The sequence below is a fragment of the Pseudophryne corroboree genome (assembly GCF_028390025.1).
Source record: "Pseudophryne corroboree isolate aPseCor3 chromosome 3 unlocalized genomic scaffold, aPseCor3.hap2 SUPER_3_unloc_2, whole genome shotgun sequence".
Taxonomy (NCBI): domain Eukaryota; kingdom Metazoa; phylum Chordata; class Amphibia; order Anura; family Myobatrachidae; genus Pseudophryne; species Pseudophryne corroboree.
The window spans coordinates 5591444-5612973 of record NW_026967508.1 but is presented as its reverse complement, the minus strand read 5'-3'; the positions used below and the strand labels follow the sequence as shown (position 1 = coordinate 5612973).

The 21530-nt window shown below is 49.0% G+C and overlaps 1 protein-coding gene across 1 annotated transcript in view; it reads left to right on the top strand.

Moving 5' to 3' along the window:
- Positions 1–21530, top strand: part of LOC134983630 (zinc finger protein 345-like) — a 152058-nt gene that overhangs the window by 86507 nt on the left and 44021 nt on the right. The window contains exons 2-6 of the mRNA XM_063949306.1: positions 13596–13736; positions 14588–14779; positions 15349–15528; positions 15904–16095; positions 16572–16695. Coding sequence (XP_063805376.1) covers positions 13644–13736; positions 14588–14779; positions 15349–15528; positions 15904–16095; positions 16572–16695 — 781 coding nt within the window. The 5' untranslated portion in view covers positions 13596–13643. The remainder of the gene's footprint in view (positions 1–13595; positions 13737–14587; positions 14780–15348; positions 15529–15903; positions 16096–16571; positions 16696–21530) is intronic.

The window sequence follows — 21530 nt, the reverse complement described above, 5'->3', positions numbered from 1 at the left end:
TTTTCAACATTCTTGGGTACTCTGGTGGAACACCTTGCGCCCCCCTATGTGCCCGCCTGTGGCTTTACACCCTAATGGGGTAAATCTGCCTTGGGCAGATAATTTGTCTAGTCAGCTGCAACAATAAATCAGTCTCTGAATAGACATAAGGTTCCCCTAGGACAGAGAGGTGTCTTTAGTCTTTCTAAGTGGGCTACTTCATCCTCACAATCCCACAGTCCTCTCTGATGTTTCCTCTGAAGAGGAGGGGGAGTATATGGCTCTTTCTGACACAGACTCCTGTGCTGCAGAGGAGGATACCCCTATGTCTGCAGTTGTCCCTGCACTTGTGGGTGCTTTTAAGCATATCCTCCAACTCTCACTACTGTGGCTAAGAAAACTGATAATATGTTTAAAAAGTAGAAGGTGGTTAAAGACTAATTACCCCACTCTGATTGATTAATTGTTGGACATCAGACGGGAACCCTGGACTACCCCGGGTAAGAAGTGCCCTGTCTAAAAGGGCCTTGGCCTGTTATCCTCTACCAGCAGAGCTATGTAACAAATAGGAAACCTCACCTCCTGTGGATTCTCATGTCACCCGCCTTGTGGTGTCATCCACTCTGCCGGTTACTACTGTCACCTCTCTGAAGGAACCGACATATAAACATATTGAGGGTTGCCTGAAATCTATTTACCCCCTTACATGGGCCGTTCATAGACCCACTATAGCTGCTTCTTGGGCTGCAAAGGCTATAGAAGCTTGGGCTCAGGCATTGGAAGATGAACTACTTGTGGATATTTCTGAGGAAAGCAAGCAATACCTGTCTCATATTAAAACTGCTTCGTACTATGTTCAGGAAGCATCATCAGAAGCTGGAGTGTTTGCCACTAAAACGTCCGCCAAGTCCATTCTGATGCGCCGTATTCTATGGTTGAAGCCTTGGAAAGTGGACCTAGATTCCAAGAAAACCTTGGAAATCCGCCCCTTCATATGGGATATTCTTTTTGGGTGTCCTGAGCCACAATGGTGGCTCATTCCTATTTGCATTCTGTTTATGTGTTCTTGTTTAGGGTACTGTTGCTAGCCGCCTTTGGTGAGTCTGTGTAATTGCAGCCTGTCTCCTGTATGTGTTTCCTGTGCAGTCTCACCTGTCAGATAATTAGGCCATTACCTTGTCTCTGGCTTCCAGTCATCCTGATTGGGGCTTGCTTCCTTTATTACCCAGCCTACCCTTCACCTGATGCAAGTGATAGCTTCATGTTCCAGTTTGTACCTGTGTTCGTGCCCTGTCCGATGGTGGAATCTTGTATCTGTGCAATTGGTACTGTTATACTACTTGCAATATCCAGTCCAGTTGGAATCCTGTGTATCCTGTCCTGACAGTGTTCTGAATTCATTACCTGTCACCTGAGTTCCTGCATCAGTGAGAATCTGTCATCTCGTATGAGATCCTGTCAGTTGGCTTTGTATTCAGGTTTTTGTGGAATTTCCACACAGACACTGTTTGCCTGTATTTCTTTATTATAACACCTTTTGAGCATTGTTACTTTTACAGTCTTAGTTAAGTTTTCTCTTGTTCACTCTCAGTCTCGGTTGGTGCCTTGTTATCTTGTAAGACCTGGGGACATCAGAGTCTGGGCAGAAATAATTCTCCAATTCCAAAGGCATCTGCTAAAGGAGAAGACTAGCCTTGCAGGCGCCAACCGACCACTGGGGGGAATAACAGAGTCTGATGCTAAAGTAGCTATAGCTGTCCAGCCGCAGCTCCACACAGAAGTACTGGAACTCCCCAGTTGCCACCCAGTCCCCAAAGTTCCAGATACTCAGTTCATAACATTGGGGAGGAATTAAATAAGATTGTGTCTTTCCTTCCCCAGACTAACCCAGCTCAGAAGGCCAAGAGTACTACTTTTTGCTCCTTTCAGCCTCAGGGAAAGGCGAAAAGGTCAGTCATTCCCTAGCCAGTTCAAATCTTCCAAGGCCAAACAGTTCTGGGCGGCACGTCAACCGGCTGCTAAAACTGACAAGCCCGCAGCCTGACGGGGCGGGCGTCCCCTTATGGGACAACAGGATGGGAGGCCGACTTCTGCATTTCGCTCAGGTTTGGTGCATGACCACTAGAGACGCTTGGGTGCTAGAAGTAGTCTCTCGCGGGTACGCCGTCTCGTTCAAGGTACGTCCTCCTCACCAGTACTTCACCACAGGCCTACCATTGTACCCGATAGAGGAGCAAAGCTGTGGTCTATTCTCGCCTACACTCTGGAGTGATTGTGCCAGTTCCTCAGAAACAGGGGCAGAGGCTACTACTCTACTCAGTTTTTGGTCCCAAAACCCAACGGGTCACACCATCTTATTCTCAACCTCAACTCTTTGAACAAGTTTGTGAGGGTATCTTAAGTTTCGCATGGAAACTTTACGTTCAGTAGTTCTGGCCACGGAACCGGGGGATTACATGGTCTCTCTGGATATACAGGATGCATATCTGCATATTCCTATTGCCACTTCACACCAGCAGTTTCTGCGTTTTGATATTGGCAGCCTACACTACCAATTTCTCTGACGTCCTAGTGGATGCTGGGAACTCCGTAAGGACCATGGGGAATAGCGGCTCCGCAGGAGACTGGGCACAGCTAAAGAAAGCTATAGGACTACCTGGTGTGCACTGGCTCCTCCCACTATGACCCTCCCCCAGACCTCAGTTAGATTCTTGTGCCCGGCCAAGCTGGATGCACACTAGGGGCTCTCCTGAGCTCCTGGAAAGAAAGTATATTTTAGGTTTTTTATTTTTACAGTGAGACCTGCTGGCAACAGGCTCACTGCAACGAGGGACTAAGGGGAGAAGAAGCAAACCTACCTGCTTGCAGCTAGCTTGGGCTTCTTAGGCTACTGGACACCATTAGCTCCAGAGGGATCGACCGCAGGACCCGTCCTTGGTGTTCGTTCCTGGAGCCGCGCTGCCGTCCCCCTTACAGAGCCAGAAGCATGAAGATGGTCCGGAAAATCGGCGGCAGAAGACTTCAGTCTCCACCAAGGTAGCGCACAGCAGTGCAGCTGTGCTCCATTGCTCCTCATGTACACCTCACACCATACTTGCCTACTCTCCCGGAATGGCCGGGAGGCTCCCGAAAATTGGGTGACCCTCCCGGCCCCATGGAAGAGCAGACAAGTCTCCCGTTTTTTTAAGTCCCCCCTGCCCGGCCGCCCACTTTGAGAGTAAAGTGGGCGGTCCGGACAGTAGATGACGCAATTCTTGTTGAATCGCGTCATCATAGTCATGCCCCCCTGCTGTAAAATGCCGGTTATCGCGGCATTACAGAGCGGGGGGCGTGGTTTAAACGGGGTCTGCTATAACCCCACCCTTGTTCCGCCTCCTCTCACCCCGTTCTGCCTCCTCCCCGCCCCCTCCTCTCGACATTGCATAGCCCAGCCCCTCAACTGAGCCGTCCTGGCAGCTCTCTCCCGGAGAGAGCTGCCAGAAGGTAGGTAACTATGCCTCACACTCCGGTCACTGATGGGTGCAGGGCGCTGGGGCAGGGGGCGCCCTGAGCAGCAATATTAAGACCTTAGCTGGCAAAAAAAATCACAATATATAGTCCCAGAGGCTATATATGTGATAAATACCCCTGCCAGAATCCATAAAAAAGCGGGAGAAAAGTCAGCGAAAAAGGAGCGGAGCTATCTCCCTCAGCACACTGGCGCCATTTTGTCTTCACAGTGCAGCTGGTAGACAGCTCCCCAGGCTCTCCCCTGTAGTTTTCAGGCTCAAAGGGTTAAAAAGAGAGGGGGGGCACTAAATTTAGGCGCAATTTGTGTATATAAGCAGCTATTAGGGAAAAAAATCACTCAGTTATAGTGTTAATCCCTGCATTATATAGCGCTCTGGTGTGTGCTGGCATACTCTCTCTCTGTCTTCCCAAAGGACTTTGTGGGGTCCTGTCCTCAGTCAGAGTATTCCCTGTGTGTGTGCGGTGTGTCGGTACGGCTGTGTCGACATGTTTGATGAGGAAGGTTACGTGGAGGCGGAGCAGATGCCGATAAATGTGATGTCGCTCCCGTGGGGCCGACATCAGAGTGGATGGATAGGTGGAAGGTATTAACCGACAATGTTAACTCCTTACATAAAAGGCTGGATGACGTAACAGCTGTGGGACAGCCGGCTTCTCAGCCCGCGCCTGCCCAGGCGTCTCAAAGGCCATCAGGGGCTCAAAAAATGCCCGATACCTCAGATGGCAGACACAGATATCGACACGGAGTCTGACTCCAGGGTCGACGAGGTTGAGACATATACAAAATCCACTAGGAACATCCGTCGCATGATCTCGGCAATGAAAAATGTGTTACACATTTCTGACATTAACCCAAGTACCACGTAAAAGGGGTTTTATGTTTGGGGAGAAAAAGCAGCCAGTGTTTTGTTCCCCCATCAGATGAGTGAATGAAGTGTGTGAAGAAGCGTGGGTTCCCCCGATAAGAAACTGGTAATTTAAAAAAAAAAAAAAATTACTGCTGGCGTACCCTTTCCCACCAGAGGATAGGTCACATTGGGAGATATCCCCTAGGGTGGATAAGGCGCTCACACGTTTGTCATAAAAGGTGGCACTACCGTCTTAGGATATGGCCACTTTGAAGGAGCCTGCTGATAAAAAGCAGGAGGCTATCCTGAAGTCTGTATATACACACTCAGGTATTATACTGAGACCTACAATTGCCTCAGCATGAATAGTGCTGCTGCAGCAGGGTCTGATACCCTGTCAGATAATATTAATACCCTAGACAGGGATAATATTTGGCTAACATAGAGTATATTAAAGACATAGTCTTATATATGAAGGATGCACAGAGGGATATTTGCCGGCTGGTATCCAGAATTAATGCAAGGTCCATTCTGCCAGGAGGGTATTAGAGACCCGGCAGTGGACAGGTGATACTGATTTTAAAAGGCACATGGAGATTCTGCCTTATAAGGGTGAGGAATTGTTTGGGGATGGTCTCTGAGACCTCGTATCCACAGCAACAGCTGAGAAGAAATTTTTTTACCTCAGGTTTCCTCACAGCTTAAGAAAGCACTGTATTATCAGGTACAGTCCTTTCGGTTTCAGAAAAGCAAGGGGGCCAAAGACTCTTCCTTTTCTGCACAAGGGAATAAGGAAAAAGCTGCACAGATAGCCAGTTCCCAGGATCAGAAATCTTCCCCCGCTCCCTCTGAGTCCACAGCATGAAGCTGGGGCTCCACAGGTGGAGTCAGGTGCGGTGGGGGTGCGTCTCGGGAACTTCAGGGACCAGTGGGCTTGCCCACAGGTGGATTCCTGGGTTCTGCAAGTAGTATCACAGGAATACAAGCTGGAGTTCGAGGCGACTCCCCCTCGCCGTTACCTCACATCAGCCTTGCCTGCTGCCCTCGGAGATAGGGAGTTAGTACTGGCGGCAATTCACAAGCTGTACTTCCAGCAGGTGAAATCAAGGTTCCCCTCCTTCAACAAGGCCGGGGTTACTATTCCAAAATGTTTGTGGTACCGAAACCAGACGGTTCGGTGAGACCCATTCTAAAATTGAAATCCTTGAACACTTATGTACGAAGGTTCAAATTCAAAATGGAATCGCTCAGGGCGATTATTGCAAGCCTGGAGAATTTTCAGGGTATCACTGGACATCAAGGATGCTTACCTGCATGTCCCTATTTACCCTCCTCACCAGGAGTACCTCAAAATTGTGGTACAGGATTGTCATTACCAATTCCAGACGTTGCCGTTGGTCTGTCCCCGGCACCGAGGGTATTTACCAAGGTAATGGCCGAAATAATTATCCCGTACTTGGACAATCTCCTTATAAAGACGAGGTCCAGGGAGCAGTTGTTTGTCAGAGTAGCACTATCTCAGGAAGTGCTACAACAGCACGGCTGGATTCTGAATATTCCAAAGTCGCAGCTGGTTCCTACGACGCGTCTACTGTTCCGGGGTATGGTTCTGGACACAGACCAGAAAAAAGTGTTTCTCCCGGAGGAGAAAGCCAAGGAGCTGTCATCTCTAGTCAGAGGCCTCCTGAAACCAAAACAGGTGTCGGTGCATCACTGCACGCGAGTCCTGGAAAAAATGGTAGCTTCCTACGAAGCAATTCCATTCGGCAGGTTCCATGCAAGAACTTTTTTTGTGGGACCTGTTGGACAAGTGGTCCGGATCGCATCTTCAGATGCATTGGCTGATAACCCTGTCTCCAAGGACCAGGGTATCTCTGCTGTGGTGGCTGCCGAGTGCTCATCTTCAAGAGGGCCGCTGATTCGCCATACAGGACTGGGTCCTGGTGAACACGGATGCCAGCCTTCGAGGCTGGTGGGCAGTCACACAGGGAAGAAACTTCCTGGGACTATGGTTAAATCTGGAGATTTCCCTAAACATTAATATTCTGGAACTAAGGGCAATTTACAATGCCCTAAGTCAGGCAAGGACCCCTGCTTCAAAACCAGCCGGTACTGATCCAATCAGACAACATTACGGCAGTCGCCCATGTAAACCGACAGGGTTGCACAAGAAGCAAGATGGTGTGGCAGAGGCCACAAGGATTCTCCGATGGGCGGAAAATCACGTGTTAGCACTGTCAGCAGTGTTCATTCCGGGAGTGGAGCCACGACCTACACCTGGGAGAGTGGGGACTTCATACAGAAGTCTTCCAACTAATGGTAAACCGTTGGGAAAAGACCACAGGTGGACATGATGGCGTCCCGCCTAAACAAAAAACTAGAGAGATATTACGCCAGGTCAAGGGACCCTCAGGCGATAGCCGTGGACGCTCTAGTGACACCGTGGGTGTACCAGTCGGTTTATGTGTTCCCTCCTCTGCCTCTCATACCAAAGGTACTGAGAATAATAAGAAAACGAGGAGTAAGAACGATACTCGTGGTTCCGGATTGGCCAAGAAGAGCTTGGTACCCAGAACTTCAAGAAATGATATCAGAGGACCCATGGCCTCTACCGCTCAGACAGGATCTGCTACAGCAGGGGCCCTGTCTGTTCCAAGACTTACCGCGGCTGCGTTTGACGGCATGGCGGTTAAATACCGGATCCTAAAGGAAAAGGGCATTCCGGAGGAAGTCATTCCTACGCTGATAAAAGCCAGGAAAGAAGTAACCGCAAACCATTATCACCGTATTTGGCGAAAATATGTTGCGTGGTGTGAGGCCAGGAAGGCCCCAACATAGGAATTTCAGCTGGGTCGATTTCTTCACTTCCTACAGTCAGGAGTGACTATGGGCCTAAAATTGGGTTCCATTAAGGTCCAGATTTCAGCTCTGTCGATTTTCTTCCAGAAAGAACTGGCTTCACTACCTGAAGTTCAGACATTTGTAAAGGGAGTGCTGCATATTCAGCCCCCTTTTGTGCCTCCAGTGGCACTTTGGGATCTCAACGTGGTGTTGAGTTTCCTAAAATCACATTGGTTTGAGCCACTTAAAACCGTGGATCTGAAATATCTCAAGTGGAAAGTGGTCATGTTATTGGCCTTGGCTTCGGCCAGGCGTGTATCAGAAGTGGCGGCTTTGTCATGTAAAAGTCCTTTTCTGATTTTCCATATGGATAGGGCAGAATTGTGGACTCGTCCCCAGTTCTCCCTAAGGTTGTATCAGCCTTTCACTTGAACCAACATATTGTAGTGCCTGCGGCTACTAGGGACTTGGAGGATTCCAAGTTATTGGACGTAGTCAGGGCCTTGAAAATTTATGTTTCCAGGACGGCTGGAGTCAGGAAAACTGACTCGCTATTTATCCTGTATGCACCCAACAAGCTGGGTGTTCCTGCTTCTGAGCAGACTATTGCTCGCTGGATTTGTAGCACAATTCAGCAGGCGCATTCTGCGGCTGGACTGCCGCATCCTAAATCAGTAAAAGCCCATTCCACGAGGAAAGTGGGCTCATCTTGGGCGGCTGCCCGAGGGGTCTCGGCTTTACAACTTTGCCGAGCTGCTATTTGGTCAGGGTCAAACACGTTTGCAAAATTCTACAAAATTGATACCCTGGTTGAGGAGGACCTTGAGTTCTCTCATTCGGTGCTGCAGAGTCATCCGCACTCTCCCGCCCGTTTGGGAGCTTTGGTATAATCCCCATGGTCCTTACGGAGTTCCCAGCATCCACTAGGACGTCAGAGAAAATAAGATTTTACTCACCGGTAAATCTATTTCTCGTAGTCCGTAGTGGATGCTGGGCGCCCATCCCAAGTGCGGATTGTCTGCAATACTTGTATATAGTTATTGCCTAACTAAAGGGTTATTGTTGAGCCATCTGTTGAGAGGCTCAGTTATATTTCATACTGTTAACTGGGTATAGTATCACGAGTTATACGGTGTGATTGGTGTGGCTGGTATGAGTCTTACCCGGGATTCAAAATCCTTCCTTATTGTGTCAGCTCTTCCGGGCACAGTATCCTAACTGAGGTCTGGAGGAGGGTCATAGTGGGAGGAGCCAGTGCACATCGGGTAGTCCTAAAGCTTTCTTTAGTTGTGCCCAGTCTCCTGCGGAGCCGCTATTCCCCATGGTCCTTACGGAGTTCCCAGCATCCACTACGGACTACGAGAAATAGATTTACCGGTGAGTAAAATCTTATTTTTTTCAGGCTTTGCCGTTTGGCCTGGCCACGGCTCCTCGCATCTTTACGATGGTGATGGCCATCATGACGGCCCATCTCCATCATCAGGGAGTGCGAATTCTTCTGTACCTGGACGACTTGTTGGCAAAGTCACGGGAGGTCCTTCTCAGTCATCTCCAACTGACGATTACCTTCCTTCAGTTCCACGGTTGGCTGGTAAATTGTGAAGTCCTTCTTGGTTTCATCTCAGAGAATGGTACACTTGGGGGCGCTTCTGGACACTCTCATAGCCAAAGACTGTATCTATCTCCAGACAAAGTTCTGAAACTGCAGACCAAAATACGTCCCTTTCTTCGCCATCCTCGAGTGTCCATACACTCAGCGATGCAGACGCTCAGTCTGATAGTGTTGTCTTTCAACATGGTCTAATACGCACAGTTTTATTCTCGCATTATGCAACGTCTGATACTTTCCAAGTGGAATGGCCTGCCTCATCAGATCAGAACTCAAATTATCTCCCTGACTCCGGAGGTTCGCCTGTCGCTGTTTTGTTGACTATAGGACCAGCGCTTGAGCATGGGCCGTCCCTTCTGGATCCCCAACTGGGTCCTACTGACAACGTACGCCAGACTTCGTGGATGGGGAGTGGTGATGGAGCAACACTCATTTCAGGGTCATTGGACTAGGTCAGAATCTCTGCTCCCGATCAATATTCTGGAGTTGAGAGCAGTGTTCAATGTACTGACTTTGGCTCATCCTATTCTACAGAACAGGCCTGTTCAAGTTAATTCGGACAATACCACCACGGTGGCCTATATCAACCATCAGGGCGGCACTCAAAGCTGCATGGCAATGATGGAAGTGTCCAAAATCCTGCATTGGGCGGAACTCTATCTTCCAGAACTACTTGTATTCATCCCAGGCAGTATTCATCCCGGATGTTCACGGCTGGGAAGCTGACTTCCTCAGTCGTCAGAATGTTCATGCCGGAGAGTGGGCTCTTCATCCTAAGGTCTTTCAATTCCTCATGGCCAGATGCGGTCTACCAGATGTGGATCTCATGGTCTCTCGACACAATCACAAAGTTCTGATCTTCAGATTTCGAACCCGGGATCCTCAGGCAGCGTTCGTGGATGCTCTGGCGGTCCTGTGGACCTTTCACCTGCCTTATGTCTTCCCTCCAGGTGTCTCTTCTACACCGGGTGCTTCGGAAGTTCAAACAAGGAGGACAACTCATTCTCATCGCTCCTGCGTGGCCCAAACGTTACTGGTTTTCAGATCTACAGGGACTCTCGGCACAGCAACCCCTACTTCTCCCTCAGCGACAGGACCTGCTCTCTCTGGGCCCCTGTCTTCATCTGGACCTGGCCTGGCTGTCTTTGATGGCGTGGCTCCTGAGGCTTCGCTTCTGAGGTCAAAAGGTTTTTCTGAGGCGGTTGTCCAGACTATGCTGAAGGGCCACAAACCGACCTCTGCACGTATATATATTTTAGAGTGTAGCACGCTTACTTCACTTGGTGCGCTACTAAGGGTTATGATGCCACTAAGCTCAGGACTTCCAGAATTCTGGCATTTCTCAAAAGAGGGTTAGACTTAGGACTTCCTCTTGCTTCTCTCAGGGCACACATTTCTGCCTTGTCTGTATGGTTCCAGCGCAAGATTGCCTTCATCCCTGATGTACACACGTTTCTTCAGGGCGTTATTTGCATTCAGCCTCCCTATGTATCTGTGGTGGCTCCTTGAGATCTGTCTGTTGTGTTGGAGGCTCTACAAGAAGCTCCATTCGAACCTCTTGAATCTGTGGACCTCAAGTGGCTGACAGCCATGGTTCTCTTCTTACTGGCTATTGCCTCTGCGAGGAGAGTTTCAAACTTGGGTGCTTTGTCCTGTCGTCCCCCCTTCTTGATTTTCCACCGTGACAGAGCAGTTCTCCAAACTAGACCTGGTTACCTTCCTAAGGTGGTTTCATCTTTTCAACTTAACAAAGAGATTGTGGTTCCGGCCTTCGTTTCTCCAGACTTTTCGGTTTAACATTCTTCTGGCAGTGCCGTTTCTTGCGGTGGGCGAGCTGTGCAATCGCACGAGGCGCCTACTGCAGCACTTCGGTGGCTCCTCCCTCTTCCCGAGTACACCGCCCGAGGGGTAGCGGAATTTCATGTAATGAGTCGGTTGTGTCGTGATGTCACAACACAACCGTGTCATTCCGCGAAACTCAGCCCATGCGAGTGGAGTACTCTGCATATGTGCCACTCACCACGAGGGAAGTGGGGCACCTGCTCACCCGGGGTCGGAATCAGATATCGGAAACGGCTCAGTTTACGCTCCCCCTCCTCCCCACCATTCCTACTCTGCTCGGGGGCGGAGTTTTGTGCAATGATGCGTTTGCGTCACGATGCAAATGCTTCATTACACGAAACTCCGCCCCCGAGCAGAGAACTGATGACGAGGAGGCGGGCGAGCCGCCCAGGACACGGCGGCCAAGCTATGAGGAAGAAGCAGGCCGGCGCAGGCCGAAGAGCGGGAAGCGGGATGGAAAAGGACCTCTGCAAACACAAGTATATCTTTCTCTCTCTCTCTTTGTAGAAGGGGACTCTTGCCTGCCATAATGTGTAAAATGCGGACTCTTGCCTGCCGTAATGTGTAAAATGCAGACTCTTGCCTGTCGTAATGTGTAAAATGGGGACTCTTGCCTGTCGTAATGTGTAAAATGGGGACTCTTGCCTGCCGTAATGTGTAAAATGGGGACTCTTGCCTGCCGTAAGACTCTTGCCTGTCGTAATGTGTAAAATGGGGACTCTTGCCTGTCGTAATGTGTAAAATGGGGACTCTTGCCTGTCGTAATGTGTAAAATGGGGACTCTTGCCTGCTGTAATGTGTAAAATGGGGACTCTTGCCTGTCGTAATGTGTAAAATGGGGACTCTTGCCTGCCGTAATGTGTAAAATGGGGACTCTTGCCTGCCGTAATGTGTAAAATGAGGACACTTGCCTGCTGTAATGTGTAAAATGGGGATTTAATGTATCACGGGCATTGTGGTGTGTGGCATAATGTGGTACAGGGGGCATTACTGTGTGGGGCTTAATATGGTAGAATTTTTTTGTTTTTATATCTAAGTGGGGGGGGGGGGTCGCATTTTTAAATTTCGCACTGGGAGCCAAATTGGCTAGAAACGGCTGTTATTTGGATATGGTTAGGGTTCTACGTATCTTTGTGGACCGCACTGCCTCCATTAGACGTTCTGATGCCCTTTTTGATCTTTTTGGTTTTCACAAATGTGGCTGGCCTTCCTTTTCCAGCCTTGATTTCTGCCCATTTTACTCAGTCTGTAGGACCTTTTAGGCGGCACGGTGTGGGGCGTCCACCGAACAATTGTTCAAGGCAGCCATGTGGTCTTCAGTGAACACGTTTCTTAGGTTCTATGCCTTTGATACCTTCGCCTCCCAGGATGCTTCCTTTGAACGCCGGATTCTCTTATCCGCTCAGGCATGTCCCCTCCCTTGAATTACTGTGTTGGGACATCACCGATGTTCCCTGTGGAACCTATGTACCCTGATGCAGAAAAGGAAAGTTCTTTCCTGTTAACTCCCTTTCTGCAACGTACATAGGGTCCACAAGGCGCCCACCCTGACGCACCTGCCATCTCTGTGTTTGTATGGCATTGGCTGCTGGTTTCTTCTCCTGTCTGTGAGAATGTGTTCTTATATGCCTAACATCTTTTTTCTCTCCTTCTTTCTTGCTACATTGGACTTGTTACCAAAACTGAGGTACCAGTGCCTGGAGGCGGAGTTATAGAGGGGTGCAGCTATGCATCCTTTGACAGCTAAAGCTTTAACTGTTCGGTGCCTGGATGCCTCATCCACCACTGCACCCCGATGTTCCCTGTGGACCCTATGTACTTCACAGAAAGGGAGTTTACAAAGTTAAGTCTACCATAACTCTCTTTTTTTAAACATTTTTTAACCAAATTTGTTGAAAAGCATTCGCTTGCTACACGGTTAATAAAGATGATAGTTTGTGACATGTATAGTCAGTGCAGCAAAAGTTATAAAAACATGAAAAACCCTTAAAAAATTGTGTTGACCTTGTCGACCTTTTGACTCTCGATCTTTTAACTGTCTATCAATCACCTCCCAGATGAACATGGCAGCTGAAAAGTCTCAAAAACAGCCTCCTGATGGAGAGTGACTTGTGTCATCTCTGACCCGGTGTATGCATACCCCACCAACCGCCCCTCTCTTGGCTGAACAATCCCACTTTTTGGGCACTACTCCGCGACCCACCCTGCTACCCACAGCGTCCTGCGGAGAGGGAAGGTTGGTGGGGATGTGCACATCATCTAAACAGTGCTGGAAGAACGCTGGACACGCCCCCAGAGTGATGGGAACTGGGTCATGTGAAGCTGCTAATGATGGCGCCCAATTGGTGGCAAATGGGAATATCGCCCCCATTTATCCGTATATAGGAACACAGCAGGAGCACTGCTTATCAGCACACTTTACACGCCACATTGTCTCTGGGATGAACAATTGGGGATGGGCACTTTTATCTATATGTTTGGAGATAAGATTATATTTTCATGTTTGTGTCTTTCATGGAGCAGGTCAGATGCCGGAAGCCACCTAAGGCCTCATTAGCTGCACAGTCCACCCATTAACTTCAATACATTTCAATTGTGCTGCGATTATTAGTGTTTTCTGCACTGTCAGGGAAGTAACGCCTCCGGCCGCTCTCCAATCTCATCTCAGGCAGCTATGACGGGAGGGAGTCGCAGCTCCAGATCTGACAATGCGGATGACTGCGAGTTAGTCAAAGAGATGGGATTTATTTATTTTAAAAGTTCCAATTTGGGATTAAGTATCAGACTGGTCTGTGTCCGTATTCAGACCGTAATCCTGAATGATTCTTCCCCAGAGCTCTATAAGGAATCTTAATGTGTGAGACTAGAAGAATGAATTATGCAGATAGTAATACAGAGTTGCTGTATGACTATGGTACTTGTAAGCTCTCTCTGATATTTATTTTAATTATTACATTTATTCTTAGACCATTTAGCTGTGAGGAACCGGAGACCCTTTAATAGAAGTCACGTAAATGATGTCACGGAAGATGGACAAGGACAGGAGTCATTTGACTGAAAGGATATTAAACCTCACTGTGGAGATCATCCAGCTGCTGACAGGAAAGGTGAGGGGTCCTGAGAGTGTCACAGTGACATCACTTGTATTCATATTACTAACACAGGGACCTGACTGGGGAGGTGAGATCTGGGAGTGTATTACTAACACAGGGACATAACTGGGGAGGTGAGGGAGTGTGACAGTGACAAGTGTCTGCAATTTCAGACCTATTCCAAAGATGACTTTCATTCCGGCTGTGCAAGCTTTCCTTTAAGAGGTCCTTCGTATACTTTCGTCATACATTCTTCCTATCCCTTCATGGAATTTAAATTTTAGTTATGGAGACTCTTCAGACACCTCCTTTTGAGCCTCTTGAGATGGTGAAATTCTGCTACTTTACCTTGAAGGTGGTTTTCCTCCTAGATAATGCCTTTTCTGTGAGGATATTGGAATTGGTGGCCCTGTCTTCTAAGCCTCCCTTACTTATCCTTAATTCTGATAGGGTGGTGTTACGCACGAAGACATCTTTTTACTTAAGGTGCTTTCCATTTGAACCAAGAGATCTTGCTTTCAATTTCGACTTTTGATCCTTGTGGTAGCTCCCAATTGTGGGCTGACTAGTCTCCAAGGGATCTATTGCTCAGTGGATTACTGCCACTATTAATCAGGCGTAGATATCTTCCGATGCGTCTGTCCGACGTCCCTCTGGGAACATTCAACTTGTATGGTCATGGCCTCTTGGCTGGTTTGCCATGGTACCCCACTGGAGCAGTTGTGGAGAGCGGTGACCTGGTCCTCTGCATTCTTTTACCAGGTTTTACTGTTAAAATACTCTTGGTTATATTGACACCAGCTTTGGGCATGAGATATAGATGTCGTTTTCCATTCAGTTTTATTGATGTCTCTCTCAATACATAGGATCACACAGTAGTGAGGAAGACATCTGGGAAGTGTGAGACACCCAGTAGCCATCCTTGTGTGTCAGGAGGACTGAGCAGGACCCAGAGCCCCATCACGGTGCCTCCACCTCACTCACTGATACATGAGAGGCACAGTGACCAGAAGATCCTGGAACTCACCAACAAGATCATTCATCTGCTGACTGGAGAGGTGACTGCTGGGAATGGGGCATTATACAGTAACACCAGGGGATGTGTCTGGGTGATGACTGGAGAGGTGACTGCTGGGAATGGGGCATTATACAGTAACATCAGGGGATGTGTCTGGGTGATGACTGGAGAGGTGACTGCTGGGAATGGGACATTATACAGTAACACCAGGGGATGTGTCTGGGTGATGACTGGAGAGGTGACTGCTGGGAATGGGACTTTATACAGTAACACCAGGGGATGTGTCTGGGTGATGACTGGAGAGGTGACTGCTGGGAATGGGACTTTATACAGTAACACCAGGGGTTGGGACTTTATACAGTAACACCAGGGGATGTGTCTGGGTGATGACTGGAGAGGTGACTGCTGGGAATGGGACTTTATACAGTAACACCAGGGGATGTGTCTGGGTGATGACTGGAGAGGTGACTGCTGGGAATGGGACTTTATACAGTAACACCAGGGGATGTGTCTGGGTGATGACTGGAGAGGTGACTGCTGGGAATGGGACATTATACAGTAACACCAGGGGATGTGTCTGGGTGATGACTGTATCATTGTGTGTGTCAGGTTCCTATAAGGTGTGAGGGCGTCACTGTCTATCTCTCCATGGAGGAGTGGGAGTATATAGAGGAACACAGGGGCCTGTACAAGGACGTGATGATGGAGAATCATCAGGCATTGAAGATGGATATGACTGAGAGGATAATAAATCTCTTCCTGGACATCATCTGTCTGCTGACTGGAGAGGTGAGGGATTCTGGGAATGTCATGTCCTCTTGTCTCACACATGACAGCAGAGGCCTGTAGATTATATAGGACATTGGTGATAAAATAGTGAAGGAGGCGATTATAGATTCTTTTTACATGTGATGTTTTCTTTTCATTATTTATTTCTCCAATCAAACTTTATATGAATATTTTTTAATCTTTTGAGTTTTGTTGATGACCCTGAACTGACCAGAATGTGCAAAATCAATTTACTCCTTACTATCTGATATATCAGCCCAATATGCATATTTAGCTTTCTTCTAATTCAGCAGTTTTAATTAGTATTAATGACACGGTACATGTATGTAAGCATCTACTGTTCACATGGTAGAATTTAATGAATGTTGTACACAGGATCACACAGTAGTGAAGGGAACATCTGGAGAGCGTGAGCCACCCAGCAGCCATCACCGTGTGTCAGGAGGACTGAGCAGGACCCAGAGCCCCGTCACAGTGCCTCCACCTCACTCACTGATACATAAGAGGCACAATGGCCAGAAGATCCTGGATCTCACCAACAAGATCATTCAGCTGCTGACTGGAGAGGTGACTGCTGGGAAATGGGCCATTATACAGTAACACCAGGGGATGTGTCTGGGTGATGACCGGAGAGGTGACTGCTGGGAATGGGGCATTATACAGTAACACCGGGGAATGTGTCTGGGTGATGACTGAAGAGGTGACTGCTGGGAATGGGGCATTATACAGTAACACCAGGGGATGTGTCTGGGTGATGACTGAAGAGGTGACTGCTGGGAATGGGGCATTATACAGTAACACCAGGGGATGTGTCTGGGTGATGACTGAAGAGGTGACTGCTGGGAATGGGGCATTATACAGTAACACCGGGGAATGTGTCTGGGTGATGACTGGAGAGGTGACTGCTGGGAATGGGGCATTATACAGTAACACCAGGGGATGTGTCTGGGTGATGACTGGAGAGGTGACTGCTGGGAATGGGACATTATACAGTAACACCAAGGGATGTGTCTGGGTGATGACTGTATCATTGTGTGTGTCAGGTTCCTATAAGGTGTGAGGATGTCACTGTCTATTTCTCCATGGAGGAGTGGGAGTATATAGAGGAACACAGGGGTCTGTACAAGGACGTGATGATGGAGAATCACCGGCCCCTCACATCACTGGGTAAGATGAGACTGTCATGTAGTGTAATGGAGAGAGCAGCTATGGGGCCACCTAGCTACACATCACCTGATAATCACATTTCTCTGACGTCCTAAGTGGATGCTGGGACTCCGTAAGGACCATGGGGATAGCGGCTCCGCTGGAGACAGGGCACAAAAGTAAAAGCTTTAGGACTAGGTGGTGTGCACTGGCTCCTCCCCCTATGACCCTCCTCCAAGCCTCAGTTAGATTTTTGTGCCCGGCCGAGAAGGGTGCAATCTAGGTGGCTCTCCTGAGCAGCTTAGTGTAAAAGTTTAAACTTAGGTTTTTTTATTTTCAGTGAGTCCTGCTGGCAACAGGCTCACTGCATCGTGGGACTAAGGGGAGAAGAAGCGAACTCACCTGCGTGCAGAGTGGATTGGGCTTCTTGGCTACTGGACATTAGCTCCAGAGGGATCGATCACAGGCCCAGCCATGGATGGATCCCGGAGCCGCGCCGCCGGCCCCCTTACAGAGCCAGAAGACAGAAGAGGTTCAGAAATCGGCGGCAGAAGACGTCCTGTCTTCAGATAAGGTAGCGCACAGCACTGCAGCTGTGCGCCATTGCTCTCAGCACACTTCACACTTCGGTCACTGAGGGTGCAGGGCGCTGGGGGAGGGCGACCTGAGACGCAATGATAACACTATATTTGGCTAAAAATACATCACATATAGCTCCTGGGCTATATGGCTGTATTTAACTCCTGCCAGTTTTTCCTAAAAAAGCTGGAGAAAAGGCCGCAGAGAAGGGGCTAGTGGGGTCCTGTCCTCTATCAGAGCATTCCCTGTGTGTGTGCTGTGTGTCGGTACGTGTGTGTCGACATGTATGAGGAGGAAAATGGTGTGGAGGCGGAGCAATTGCCTGTATTAGTGATGTCACGCCTAGGGAGTCGACACCTGACTGGATGGTCTTATTTAAGGAATTACGTGATAGTGTCAGCACTTTACAAAAAACTGTTGACGACATGAGACAGCCGGCAAATCAATTAGTGCCTGTCCAGGCGTCTCAAACACCGTCAGGGGCTCTAAAGCGCCCATTACCTCAGTCGGTCGACACAGACACAGACACAAACACTGACTCCAGTGTCGACGGTGAAGAAACAAACGTATTTTCCAGTAGGGCCACACGTTACATGATCACGGCAATGAAGGAGGCTTTGCATATTTCTGATACTACAAGTACCACAAAAAAGGGTATTATGTGGGGTGTGAAAAAAACTACCCGTAGTTTTTCCTGAATCAGATGAATTAAATGAAGTGTGTGATGATGCGTGGGTTTCCCCCGATAAAAAACTGCTAATATCTAAGAAATTATTGGCATTATACCCTTTCCCGCCAGAAGTGAGGGCGCGTTGGGAAACACCCCCTAGGGTGGATAAGGCGCTCACACGCTTATCAAAACAAGTGGCGTTACCGTCTCCGGATACGGCCGCCCTCAAGGAGCCAGCTGATAGGAAGCTGGAAAATATCCTAAAAAGTATATACACACATACTGGTGTTATACTGCGACCAGCAATCGCCTCAGCCTGGATGTGCAGCGCTGGGGTGGCTTGGTCGGAGTCCCTGACTGAAAATATTGATACCCTTGACAGGGACAGTATATTATTGACTATAGAGCATTTAAAGGATGCATTTCTATATATGCGAGATGCACAGAGGGATATTTGCACTCTGGCATCAAGAGTAAGTGCGATGTCCATTTCTGCCAGAAGAAGTTTATGGACACGACAGTGGTCAGGTGATGCGGATTCCAAACGGCACATGGAAGTATTGCCGTATAAAGGGGAGGAGTTATTTGGGGTCGGTCTATCGGACCTGGTGGCCACGGCGACAGCTGGAAAATCCACCTTTTTACCCCAGGTCACCTCTCAGCAGAAAAAGACACCGTCTTTTCAGCCTCAGTCCTTTCGTCCCCATAAGGGCAAGTGGGCAAAGGGCCAGTCATATCTGCCCCGGGGTAGAGGAAGGGGGAAAAGACTGCAGCAGGCAGCCTCTTCCCAGGAACAGAAGCCCTCCACCGCTTCTGCCAAGTCCTCAGCATGGCGCTGGGGCCTTACAAGCGGACTCAGGTACGGTGGGGGGTCGTCTCAAGAGTTTCAGCGCGCAGTGGGCTCACTCGCAAGTGGACCCCTGGATCCTACAGGTAGTATCTCAGGGGTACAGATTGGAATTCGAGACGTCTCCCCCTCGCAGGTTCCTGAAGTCTGCTTTACCAACGTCTCCCTCCGACAGGGAGGCGGTATTGGAAGCCATTCACAAGCTGTATTCCCAGCAGGTGATAATCAAAGTACCCCTCCTACAACAGGGGAAGGGGTATTATTCCACACTATTTGTGGTACCGAAGCCGGACGGCTCGGTGAGACCTATTCTAAATCTGAAGTCCTTGAACACTTACATACAAAGGTTCAAATTCAAGATGGAGTCACTCAGAGCAGTGATAGCGAACCTGGAAGAAGGGGACTATATGGTGTCTCTGGACATCAAGGATGCTTACCTCCATGTCCCAATTTGCCCTTCTCACCAAGGGTACCTCAGGTTCGTGGTACAGAACTGTCACTATCAGTTTCAGACGCTGCCGTTTGGATTGTCCACGGCACCCCGGGTCTTTACCAAGGTAATGGCCGAAATGATGATTCTTCTTCGAAGAAAAGGCGTCTTAATTATCCCTTACTTGGACGATTTCCTGATAAGGGCAAGGTCCAGAGAACAGTTGGAGGTTGGAGTAGCACTATCTCAAGTAGTGCTACAACAGCACGGGTGGATTCTAAATATTCCAAAATCGCAGCTGATCCCGACGACACGTCTGCTGTTCCTAGGGATGATTCTGAACACAGTCCAGAAAAAGGTGTTTCTTCCGGAGGAGAAAGCCAGGGAGTTATCCGAGCTAGTCAGGAACCTCCTAAAGCCAGGAAAAGTGTCAGTGCATCATTGCACAAGGGTCCTGGGAAAAATGGTGGCTTCTTAAGAAGCGATTCCATTCGGCAGATTTCACGCAAGAACTTTTCAGTGGGATCTGCTGGACAAATGGTCCGGATCGCATCTTCAGATGCATCAGCGGATAACCCTGTCTCCAAGGACAAGGGTGTCTCTTCTGTGGTGGTTGCAGAGTGCTCATCTACTAGAGGGCCGCAGATTCGGCATTCAGGACTGGGTCCTGGTGACCACGGATGCCAGCCTGAGAGGCTAGGGAGCAGTCACACAGGGAAGAAATTTCCAGGGCATGTGGTCAAGCCTGGAGACTTCACTTCACATAAATATACTGGAGATAAGGGCAAGACCTCTGCTTCAAGGTCAGCCGGTGCTGATCCAGTCGGACAACATCACGGCAGTCGCCCACGTAAACAGACAGGGCGGCACAAGAAGCAGGAGGGCAATGGCAGAAGCTGCAAGGATTCTTCGCTGGGCGGAAAATCATGTGATCGCACTGTCAGCAGTGTTCATTACGGGAGTGGACAACTGGGAAGCAGACTTCCTCAGCAGGCACGACCTCCACCCGGGAGAGTGGGGACTTCATCCGGAAGTCTTCCACATGATTGTGAACCGTTGGGAAAAACCAAAGGTGGACATGATGGCGTCCCGCCTCAACAAAAAACTAGACAGGTATTGCGCCAGGTCAAGGGACCCTCAGGCAATAGCTGTGGACGCTCTGGTAACACCTTGGGTGTTCCAGTCAGTGTATGTGTCCCCTCCTCTGCCTCTCATACCCAAGGTACTGAGAATTATAAGACGGAGAGGAGTAAGAACTATACTCGTGGTTCCGGATTGGCCAAGAAGGACTTGGTACCCGGAACTTCAAGAGATGCTCACAGAGGACCCGTGGCCTCTGCCGCTAAGAAGGGACCTGCTTCAGCAAGGACCCTGTCTGTTCCAAGACTTACCGCGGCTGCGTTTGACGGCATGGCGGTTGAACGCCGGATCCTGAAGGAAAAAGGCATTCCGGAGGAAGTCATCCCTACCCTGATCAAAGCCAGGAAGGAGGTGACCGCACAGCACTATCACCGCATTTGGCGAAAATATGTTGCATGGTGTGAGGCCAGGAGGGCCCCGACGGAGGAATTTCAACTAGGTCGATTCCTGCATTTCCTGCAAACAGGAGTGTCTATGGGCCTAAAATTGGGGTCCATTAAGGTTCAGATTTCGTCCCTGTCGATTTTCTTCCAGAAAGAATTGGCTTCAGTTCCTGAAGTCCAGACGTTTGTCAAGGGAGTATTGCATATACAGCCCCCTTTTGTGCCTCCAGTGGCACCGTGGGATCTCAATGTAGTTCTGGGATTCCTCAAATCACATTGGTTTGAACCGCTCAAATCTGTGGATTTAAAATATCTTACATGGAAAGTGACCATGCTACTGGCCCTGGCCTCGGCCAGGCGATTGTCAGAGTTGGCGGCTTTATCTTACAAAAGCCCATATCTGATTTTCCATTCGGACAGGGCAGAACTGCGGACTCGTCCCCAGTTTCTCCCTAAGGTGGTGTCAGCGTTTCACCTGAACCAACCTATTGTGGTGCCTGCGGCTACTAGGGACTTGGAGGACTCCAAGTTGCTAGATGTTGTCAGAGCCCTAAAAATATATATTTCAAGGACGGCTGGAGTCAGAAAGTCTGACTCGCTGTTTATACCGTATGCACCCAACAAGCTGGGTGCTCCTGCTTCTAAGCAGACGATTGCTCGTTGGATTTGTAGTACAATTCAGCTTGCACATTCTGTGGCAGGCCTGCCACAGCCAAAATCTGTAAATGCCCATTCCACAAGGAAGGTGGGCTCATCTTGGGCGGCTGCCCGAGGGGTCTCGGCTTTACAACTTTGCCGAGCTGCTAC